Source organism: Babylonia areolata, chromosome 1 (genome assembly GCF_041734735.1).
Source record: "Babylonia areolata isolate BAREFJ2019XMU chromosome 1, ASM4173473v1, whole genome shotgun sequence".
In the NCBI taxonomy this organism is placed as follows: domain Eukaryota; kingdom Metazoa; phylum Mollusca; class Gastropoda; order Neogastropoda; family Buccinidae; genus Babylonia; species Babylonia areolata.
Genome location: NC_134876.1, coordinates 30,256,635 through 30,268,110, shown reverse-complemented (window position 1 = coordinate 30,268,110; position 11,476 = coordinate 30,256,635). Strand labels below are relative to the sequence as shown.

The following is an 11,476-nucleotide window of genomic DNA, read 5'->3' as shown; positions in this document are numbered from 1 at the left end:
GTGCGTGCGTCAGTGTCAGTGTGTGTGTGTGTGTGTGTGTGTGTGTGTGTGTGTGTGTGCGGTGTGTGTGTGTGTGTGTGTGTGTGTGTGTGATTTTAGGCACAGACCCACTCTCCACTGTATAAAGAGTAACCCGTCGTCCAAATACACCATAAAGATAAAGCGCATTTTGACAAGACCAATACGTCGTGGGATGACCAAATCCCAGCTGGAATCGAATGGAACTGACCTCAACACAAGGTCAGAAAATCGAAAGGAAAACGTAATTATCTCCCTTCCTTGCATTTGGCAGCACTGAAACAGAAGTGGCAGCTGTGCGTGCTTCTATCTGTCGCAAGCGAGGTGCAAAGTTTCAGCTCTTTTTGACAGAAAATACAAAAAATGTTGTTAAACCCAGGTCACTGGCAAAACGAACGTTTCACTGATAACGTGGTGTCCTTGACATATAACATTCTAATTGATTTGCACACGCCACCAAAGTGGGCTCTCTGAAAAGACAATGGCGGCCGACACGAAGGGTCAGGTAAGCGTGTCCTTTAACTTTTCGTCAAAGGATGGTTAGTGTAAATCTTTAGGTAATTAAAGGTGGATAAAACTGATAATTAACTCGAAGACTTTTTATTGTTGGCTTATGGTTCATATGCATTTTATTTCGCAGTTCCGGCACACCACTTGGTCTCGCTGTCTTCTTTTTTTGAAGCTACATAAGTGTGTATTACTTACACACACACACACACACTCACACATATATATATCAGAAACCAATGTTTGCATTACATGCTAAATCGTATGTTACTTTGCTGTGTTTGTCCAACAACGCACTGGGTATATGAGGACCAGTTTGCAAAGTTCTACAAAAAGTAGGCCATTAGGCACATGACAACCACAGTGACTTTACCAAGACCTCAGCCCTTAACAACTTGATCTAAAGGGCGTCAGTCAATAGCTAGGTCATTAAACTCCACCTAGACAAGGCCAGTCAGCGAATCTCGGAAAGCACTATGTCAGACTCACTGGCATTCAAAAAATTGAAAAATTACAAAAAGTGTAACACTGATTTCATTTTGTGTATTAGGTCTTTGGTTCTTCAAAGTGTTTTAAACTTTCCTTTTAAAAAAAAGCAAAAACAGCAACAAACAAACAAAAAACAACAACAATAACAACGAAAAACAAAAGGATAACAAATGAAAGAGAATCAGAAACAGGCATTATATAAAGTCAGAACAAAACAAAAACCCAATTTTATAACAATACAGAGTAACAACATTGATATTGTGATAAGTAATTCTGTTACACTATGCCATTGTCTATTCTTTGTCAAAGAACGTATTAATTGGTATTAATTGGGGTGTATAGTGGTTCCATTCCACACTAAATTCAGACATATGTTCTCACATTTTGTGAAATGTGTTAATTTTGATTCAGACATTTATTTGGTGGAATTTTTTTTCCCCCATATATTGCAAATATTCTTGTTGGTGAATGTTATATATTGGTATTGCTGCTGTGTCGCAAAGCATGATTATTCATTTCAGGTACTGCTTGTATGCCTTTTATTATTATTATTATTTTTAAGGGACAATAAAATGAATAATGCCTATTATGTAATGCTAGGGATGTAACAGAGTATTTAGTTAAAAAAAAAAAAAAAATCTAACGAAACTTATTTGATTCAGGTGATCAAATGCAGAGCAGCTGTGGCATGGGAAGCCAAGAAGCCTCTGACTATTGAAACCATTGAAGTGGATCCTCCCAAAGCTGGAGAAGTGCGCATCAAGGTACAGTGACAGCCCACGTGGACTTTGTCATTCTTGCTGCCTTTCTTATGTGCTTAATTTTGTTTATTTGTATCATTTATGTGTTTTTTTAGAAATTGACTTTTCCAACTTTATGAAAATTGTGTTTCTTTCTTTGCTTTTATTCTTTGTTCGTTTTATGTGCAGAGTTAGAGCACAAGTGTTCAGATCTCTGTGTATGATTTTGGGTCACTGCCAACCCCTCACCCAATCTCCCCTACACGCATATGTAGCAAATGCATACTGTGTTCAGCTTCAGGAAAGAAAAAGGGGGATGGTTTGAACTTGGGGGTTTCAGGGGTGAGATACCAGCCACCAGGAATCAGAAAATTGAACATAGAAAGTTTTATGATTTCGTCTGAACAACAAAAAAGGACATTTAATTAAACATACTTAACCGTGACCCAATTAGTGCAGACTCTGGCAGACATTAAGCTGTGAATGTGTGTGTGTGTGTGTGTGTTTTCATTATTATATTATATTATTATTATTATTGTCTTGTTTATAGATCCTGGCTACAGGAGTGTGTCACACTGATTCCTACACTTTGGGTGGTCATGATCCCGAGGGAGCGTTCCCTGTGGTGTTGGGCCATGAAGGAGCTGGCATTGTGGAGAGCATTGGAGAAGGCGTGACAACAGTAAAGCCTGGTGAGTTAAGGATAAAGTGCACACACACATTTTGTGTTGTGTTTTGCCTTGTGTAAAAAAAAGAAGAAAAATAAAAGAATTGCAGATATAAATTCTAAGTAATTGTTAGATTGTGAGGCAGTTTTGTTCTGGTGTATTTGTCTGGACTTTGCATGTTTTACTGTGTATGGTTCCAGTGTTTCTCAGTGACTGTGTTTTTTCTTTTTCATCTTTGGTTTCTGTTCATACATTTTATCACTGCACACCATTTGGATGGTACTCACTTTATTACCAGTGCTATTCAGTAACACTTGTACAGAAAATTTGTAAGCCTCATACACACACACACATGCGTACATGCACATATGCACCACCAGCACCAACCAACACCACCGCAACCACACACATTACCACATATACACACACATGCTTACCACCACATCTAGGAAGTGAGAATCTGAGCGCACTGGTTTGAATCCCACAGTCGCCAGTATTTTCTCCCCTTCCACTACACCTTGCGTGGTGGTCTGGATGCTAGTCATTCGGATAAGACGATAAAGTCCCGTATGTAGCATGCATATAGCGCATGTAAAAGAACCCCACGGCAACAAAAAAGTTGTCCCTGGCAATCGTGTATTAAAAAAAAAAAAAAAAATCCACTTCAAAAGGAAAACAAATAATATTGCAGGCAGAAAAAACAACCCAAAATGGGTGGTGCTCTCAGTGTAGTGGCGCACTCGCTCTGAGGAGAGCATTTCACACAGAGGAATCTGTTGAGACAAAAAGAGTAATACAATACAATACAATGCAAAATACAATGCAATACACTCTTTCCCATTGCTCATGTTTACCCTTTCGTAAACATGTGAATTATGATTGCACACTGATTCACAGATGCTTGCAGGTATAACAGGGGTGATTTTCCTTGCAGGTGACCATGTCATTCCTTGCTACACACCTCAGTGCTATGACTGTAAGTTCTGCAAGAATCCCAAGACCAACCTGTGCCAGAAGATCAGGTATGAAGTGCTCATTATTTATTTTTTTTATTTTTATTTTTTTACTGAATGCTGACACTGAAATAATTTGAAGAGAACATGTTGCCGAAAAATGCTGCTGGAGTTTAGTATACAAGTATGTGTGTGTGTGTGTGTGTGTGTGTGTGTGTGTGTGTGTGTGTATGTGTGAGTAAGAAGAGTTGGCTGAGACAATAGTTTTATTAAGATCAAGTGCAAATTAAATTGACAGCATTCCATTAGGATATATGTGATATGTGATAATAAGGGAAGCAGAGTATTTCAGTGTGCATAGAATAATGAATTGTTTAAACCATTTTCCTACTGTGAAGACATACAAGAATGCTTTATTATCTTTATTATCTCTAAAAAAAAGAAATTATTGACACATTTACTGACAAAACTGAAAAAGGCAACATACACATCAGCCCCACAGAACAACACAAAGTTTGACCGTGCTTCCACATTCCAACAAGAACATCCATTCATAGTACTCATAGCAAAGGTCATATGACTTTCTTTAGTGTAACGACTTTTCACTTTCTTTCTTTATCTTTTCACTTTAAGTGAAATCAGATTTTAATTACACATACTTAACCGTGACCCAACTAGTGCAGACATCAGATTTATTGTGTGTGTGTGTATGTGTGTGTGGTCAAAAACCCAGGGGTGTTTTGATAACATTCTTTTTGAAACAGCTTGCTAAGGAGCTTTACAACCTAGTTTTGAGAATTTATATAAAATAAAATCTGATTTCTCAGGGCAACTCAGGGAAAAGGAGTGATGCCGGATGGTACCAAGCGATTCCGATGCAATGGGAAGGAGCTGTTCCATTTCATGGGAACCAGCACTTTCAGTGAATACACTGTCTGTGCTGAGATTTCTGTTGCCAAGGTGAGTGTCCATGCAGTATGTTTCATAAAGTGTTCATTGTTATTCTTTAAGACTAACAGAAGAGCCTTGGACAGAGCTTTAGTAATGCTGATGTTTCAGTCAAGATACACGCAGTTGGTGTGTTCATACAGACAGACATGTATTTGGGATGCGCATGCACGGCTTGAGCAAGCATGCATGTACATACTTCAGTTAACTGAGTTGTGATTTTTTAATTTAGTTTATAATCGGAATAGATTATAGTCAAGGAGGAAAGTAAATGGTATTTGCAACTTACTGGACAATAAAGTTTAAATAGCTGTAATAACGGTTTTGCCCCCTTTCATAATTTTTGCTTTTCTGACATACCTTGACATCACCCCTCTCCGCATGCCCCATCACCACCCTTCCGCATACTTTTTAGTTTTATTTTCGTCCTTGTAATTTATTTAGTCACCCATGCTTCTGTGATGGATGTGCAGATCAGCCCTGAAGCCAAGCTTGAGCGTGTGTGCCTGCTGGGCTGTGGTATTTCCACAGGGTATGGGGCTGCCCTCAACACTGCCAAGGTCAGTATGCTAGTGGTGGTTTTTCTCTGTCTGTTCTCTTGTTGATACTTTACAGTGAAGTTTGCACTAATCAATATTTAATTGATTAGATAGATTACCTGTTGTTTTCATGCATTGTTTGTTCAACTAATAAAATGTAATGTAGTTGGGCAGATTGATTTTTGTTTGTTTTTTTTGGTTTTTTTATGGGTTGCTTTTTAGGTCATGTATGTTTACAAAGTAATTCCATATCATAATCTTGTTTCAGTAGTCTGTGTAGGATGTATTGGAAAAAGTGCATTTCCAACATAGCTTTTGAAAATTGTTCTTCAGATTAAAAATATATGTATTTTTCGTAAGATCTGATTAATTTGCAACACTGCATTTTAAGTCTAATTTGTGGTAAAAAATGGTGAATGAATAATTGACAACAGCTTTTGTAGATGTTCACTTTATAAAGTTGAAATGTTTTCTTATTTAAAAGCTTTATCAAGTTTGGTACCTCCCAGTGAGCATGTCCAAATGACTTGGTCCTGAGGTTTGAAGATGTAAAAAAAAAAAATTACCAGTCACTTGCAGTTGAAACAGACCATCAGAAGATTCTTGCAATAGATAGTGGAAAGATATATTCACTGGCTGGTTCAGCACATTGAAGCTGTGCAGATTAAGAAAAAACAAAAAACAACAGCAACAACAAAAACAAACAAAATACATACACCATAAATTTGGTTTGTTGTTCAAATTGTGCTGCTTGTTACTTGATTGGGTTTTTTTCCCCTTGTTTTTGTTTTGTTTTCTCCCATGCAAGTGATGAAAGGGGAAGTAATTCATTTAGCAAAGGATTGTTAATTATTTCCCCACCTGTTGCTTCCAGTTGTCACCAAATATAATTTATGGATTTCATTTGTTTGATTTTTTTTCTCTTTCTTGTGTATTATTTGTTTTAGATCATACTGTGATTTTTTTTTTATTCCCATAGATGTGTGTATTACATTGTACAAAATGCTGTCATATGATTAACAGGTTCAGATGAACATTATTCTTCTAAATGTTGAGGCTAGCTCTTTGTAAATCAATGTTGCAGGCTTTTTTCAGTTTTTGTTATTGTTTTTTTTAACCATTTGAAAATTCAGTGACAACTGTTGACAGCATGTGAAGAATGAAAGAACTTTGATAGAACACAAACGGACTCTGTACTTACTGTTTAGGATGAGGACTAGAACACAGGGTACAAGACAACTATTCAGTGTTTTTCAGCTCTAGCATTATCTATGGGCTAAAATGAAATAAAAAACATGAGACGAAAATGAGCGAACATAGAACAGGACAATTAGCTTTTCTGTGATGAAATTGTGAGTGCTGGCCTTTTTGGCATGTCATCTTTTGACAACTGCCACTATTTCCTGATATGTTTTTATTGTGTAATAGTTACAAGAAAAATATGTGCAGGTCGAGAAAGGGTCGACCTGCGGTGTGTGGGGGCTGGGAGCTGTTGGTCTGGCAGTGATCATGGGCTGCAAAGCAGCTGGAGCCACCCGCATCATTGGTGTGGACATCAACGCTGATAAGTTTGAAACAGGTAGTGGTCATAGCAACAGTCACATCTCATTGATATGTTCCAAGCAGCCAGAGGTTGTAGATGCAGTTTGTATGAAATTGGTATTAAGTTTGAAGCAGTGGATGCCTTAATGGCAGTCAAGTTTCAAGCAGTGAGATGTCGTAGTATCAGTTACTGTCAAATAAGTATTAAGTTAAAAGGTAGGTGTCTTGTTGGTAGTTATATGTCATTTTACATTGGTCAGTAAGTGAACCCTTCAGGATTGAGTTTCATCACTTGAAGTCACGCAAAATTTTTGGAAAATTTTGACATGCATATAATATGCTGATGGGCTCAATAGCTGAGTGGTTAAAGTGTTGGACTATCAGTCTGACAGTCCAAGGTAGGAATTGCAGTCAAGGTGCCTGATGGGTAAAGGGTGGAGATTTTTCTGATCTTCCAGGTCAGCATATGTGCTGTCCTGCTAGTGTAGAAACCCCCCTTTGTGTATATGCATTGCAGTCAAGGGGCCTGATGGTTTATGGGTGGAGATTTTTCTGGTCTCCCAAGTCAACATATGTGCAGTCCTGCCAGTGTAGAAACCCCTTTCATGTGTATATGTTTGCAGAAGATCAAATCTGCATGTAAAAAATCACATAAGTCATGTCAGCGTTCAGTGGGTTGTGGAAACAAGAACTCGCTTGAGCATGCACCCCCCTCCCCCTACTGAAAACAGTATTTCTGCCTACTTGTTGGGGGTGAAACAGTCGTACATGTAAAAGCCCATTCATTTATACGAGTGAATGTGGGATTTGTAGCCCACAAATGAAGAAGAAGATACACAATGCTTTCTATTTTTATTCACAACCTTGTTACATACATTCAGAAATTTTCTTCACTATTTTTCACATTCAAATTGCCAAACCAGTGTGAAAACCCAGAGGACGGCAGATAAAAAAAAACCCCCAACCAAACAACCACCAAAAAATAAACAACACATAAATGTTTCTGATTGTGAAGGTTGTCAGTTTTGTGAGTGTGAAATCATCTTTTTTAGTCATGTTGTTGAGATTTCATTTTCCTGTGAAGAATTATTCACTGTTTTTGCCCTTAAATGTTCTGAAATTGGTAGTAAAAAAAAAAAAAAAAGAAAAAAAAAATCTAATTGATCTCATAGATGTCCGAAAACATTCAGTAATTATTGTTTGTGTTCTTATATTTGTACCAAAGCCAAACAGTTTGGAGCCACTGAATTTATCAACCCCAAAGATTATGGTGACCGTCCAGTCCAGGAGGTGATTGTTGAGAAGACTGACGGTGGCTGTGACTACACTTTTGAATGCATTGGTAGCATCCATACTATGGTGAGTGCCTTGCTGGGATAATCTTTATTGATATCGATGGCTCAGTGGTGCTGCATAGTGGTTTTATGCATGTTCTTTGCACTAGGTCTTGAAACAGACTATGACATATGAGTTTTGCATATTTTTCAACATTTGAATTTGACAGTATAGTCCTGTAGATAATTTCTTTTTTTTTTTTTATTTTTATTAAGGGTTCTAAGGAATTTTATCAGGCTGGTTCATGTTGGTTGAAATGATTCAAGTCTGACCAATTATTATATTGTTGTACAGCCTCATGTACTTGCATACTTTAAACTTGTTGCACACATTTCAAATATCAGGTCACCAACTTGCTTTGGGACAATGGAACCAGACAGTTGTATTATCACTGTGGTGCAGTCTTGTGTAGTAGATGATTTCATGTGATAATACAACACATCTCAAGACAGAAAAAAAAGAGAAGAATGAATGAAAAATGGGATGGAATTATTTCATTTAGTCTCTAATTTCTTGGACAGATTGTGTTGTGCTCACGTTGATAGGAGCAGCCCTGGAAGCTTGTCAAACAGGAACTCGGTCATCATTCCATGTAATTATGCTACGCCATATCTCAAGACAACGGTTAAGAAAACAACAGAAGAATGAACGAAAGAAGGGACAGGGAATTATTTCAGCTAATCCCTTATTTCATTTACAAAGCGTGCTGTGTTTGGGAAGGCGCCTTGGCAGGATCAGTTTGGTGTTGGACTTCTGATCCAGTGGTCACCAGTGATCGGGGTTTGAGGCCCTGTTTCAGCATGCTGTTTTGTCCCTGGGGGGAAAAGCACTTCACTCAGATTTTTCCCAGTCCACCCAGATGTGAATGGGGTATCTGATTTCAGTCAGGAAAGGTTAAACTGGAGGAAGGAGAGGACTGGACCCCACCTTTCAATGCTGAGCCCTGGACTCAGTGAATATGAATTCACTGCCCTAATGGCCATAAAAGACAATGGGACCTTTTATCTGTTGTGTTTGTATTGCAGCGAGCGGCCCTGGAATCTTGTCACAAAGGCTGGGGGGAGTCGGTGATCATTGGAGTGGCAGCAGCTGGCCAGGAAATCTCCACTCGACCCTTCCAGCTGGTCACTGGACGGGTCTGGCGTGGGTCTGCTTTTGGAGGTGGGTCGATTTCTCCCTTTGTTTTTGGGACATAAAAATTTCTCCCTTTGTTTTTGGGACTTAAATAGATAAATTTAAAAAAAAATTATTTGTGAAGAAGACTTTGCCAATTTCCTTTGTTTTGAATCAGAATTTTTCTTTGAATTAAGTGTTGTTCTGTCGGTGGGTGTTCTGTGGTGATTCTTTTTCCTCTTATTATTAAAGTTTTATGTTTGACACATGATCAGATAGATTTTATGTTGATGACCAGCAGTGACTGGATGGAGTAAAATATGATCAGTTTATAAACTTAAGAAGTAGATTCAAACTGTTAATGAATTGAAGCATAGGTCTTAAGGACTCTCTTTTCCTTTCTTCATTTCAGTATTTTCCCCATGCTCGTTTTATTATGTGCAGATCATAGCAAAGGAAAAAACCCCACAAAACTCGACCATCAAAACAAAAGCTTATAACTCAACTCAGTACTCTTTCAGTATTTTGTTGGAGGTATGATTTCTTTTAAATATTGTCACAGCAAGTTGTGGTTATTCTGTCTTCCTGCACCCCCGTGCCCCCAACCCCCTCCCCCAAACAACTGTAGCAGGAGAGTGTATGTGTTGAAACATGAGGCTGATGGTGGTGATTTTGTCAGGGTGGAAGAGCCGGGACAGTGTTCCCAAACTGGTGGAGAGCTACATGAAGGGCACGCTTGAAGTGGACAAGTTTGTCACCTTTGAAATGCCTCTGGAGGAAATCAACGATGCCTTCCACAAAATGCATGCTGGTGAAAGGTAATCACATTGATCATGTGGGTTTTTTTGTGTTTTTTGGAGGGTGGGGTAAGGAGGTGGTGAAGGGAGGCAGATGCGATTTGAAGTTTGATTGAAGTGTATTTTGTGTGTAATATGTGGCACTGATGACAGTTAGGAGGTGTCAATTTTTTTTCTTTTGTTTTTAAGCAAAGTTGTTATACCCATTTGCCTCTGATCTGTCAACTTAAAATGTTGACTTTGTGAGACTTGTCATTGTAGCCCCTTCTGTGTTTTAGTGTTTAGCAATACCAACATGTGCAGATTTGAACGTTGCAGATTTTTTTTTATCTTGGAGCAACAAGTTCATTAAGAGTAATAATGAGATTTAGCTGATTTTAGTCTGGCTTAGCAGTATTATTCTTCATTTGTGATAGAGCCATGATGTTTATTCTTTAGAAAGGATACCAGAATTATTCTGTCTCTTGTGACTGTTTCAGTATCCGCACTGTTGTGAAGTTCTGAAAGGCGAGAACTGGACAGCCATGATTCTGGACTTCGGTGAAGTCTCTGCATCTTTTTGCATTGTGAAAGTTTGCTTGCTGAAAGAAAGATTCCAAATGCTGTATATTAACTACATTGTCACATTGCAATTCCACTGGTGAAATTGTCATCACTGATCTTTAAGATATATCTGTATGTCAAAGAAATGAGACAAATATACAAAGATTTTTTATGTGTTTAGAAAACTAGAAAAACACCAAAAGGTAAATTCAATTCCCAATTGAGACCAATGACAAAAAAAAGAAAAAAGAATCAGCAATATGAGGTGGTGAAGAAGAAAAGAGGAAGCAATTCAGCACACAGCTTACAAGGAGACATCTGTCCTGCCTGATCCATTTCAGTTTACCTGATTGAGAAAATGAAACCTGCCAGCGTTTAGTTTGATGGTCTGACATGTAAACAGGATTTTCATTTACATATTCAGAACTTCTATTTCTGTTGCTCGTGGTGCATTCAAATTCTGTCCCTGTTACTCTAATTCAGTGAGTTTTCTTTAGAGTGAAGTTTCACATTGATTAAAATTTGATTTTTGTTTTGTCCTTTCAGTCCATGTTCTCAAAGGCACCCAATGAAAGAAAGTGTATGCCTCCAAATTTTTCTGTTCACATAAAATATGATTATTTGGATGCATGGTAGTTTTTTTGTTTTTTTTAAAAATTTTTTTATGAACGACTGGCATGCAAGTACAATCAACATTTTTGTAATGCCTACAGTAGCATGAATGATTTGTGTTGAGTAGTACTACTTCGAAAGTGCTCCTGAATATCTCGAATTTGTCATGATTTGAATTTAACTGTATTAGGTGTATGGTCTGTTTTCATTAAAGAAATGCTGTGTAAAAATGATCCATTTCACTTTGCATGTGCTTGTGCATGAATGCTTGCAAATACATCCACAAATTTGGATATCAACTTACAATTTCAATTGCATGAAATACTATTTTATTTGATCCAAGAAGGTGAAATTGTGAATAGATGTTGCAGAATTTTTAAGTTCAATAAAAGATTTTGAACAAATTTGAGAGCAGTCTGAAATCTTGCTACATTTATAACCTGATTCTGCCGGTGAGAGAATTTTTCTGAAAGTGAGCAGTTCTCACGTCTTTCAAAGTTTTGTTTTATATTTGACCACAGAAGGAAATAAATGTCAATATTCATTTGAGAAAAAGATCTGAAGACACTTTCTTGAAGTTAGAAAGAAAAAGAAAATTTATGGATGGTCATTTGGCAGCAGAATTTCCTCTGTTGGTAAACATTGAACTTTTTTTTTTCTTTGTTCAAGATT

The 11,476-nt window shown here is 37.6% G+C and overlaps 1 protein-coding gene across 1 annotated transcript; it reads left to right on the top strand.

Annotated features, from left to right (window-relative positions):
* Positions 1-393: 393 nt before the first annotated feature.
* Positions 394-11,037, top strand: LOC143281648 (alcohol dehydrogenase class-3-like). The gene is made up of 11 exons (XM_076586899.1): positions 394-523; positions 1,677-1,778; positions 2,305-2,446; positions 3,357-3,444; positions 4,203-4,335; positions 4,797-4,883; positions 6,312-6,441; positions 7,630-7,763; positions 8,765-8,900; positions 9,532-9,670; positions 10,129-11,037. Exons 1-11 carry the CDS (start codon positions 500-502, stop codon positions 10,151-10,153), a joined length of 1,140 nt encoding a protein of 379 aa, XP_076443014.1. The 5' UTR covers positions 394-499; the 3' UTR covers positions 10,154-11,037.
* The last annotated feature ends 439 nt before the right edge of the window (positions 11,038-11,476 follow it).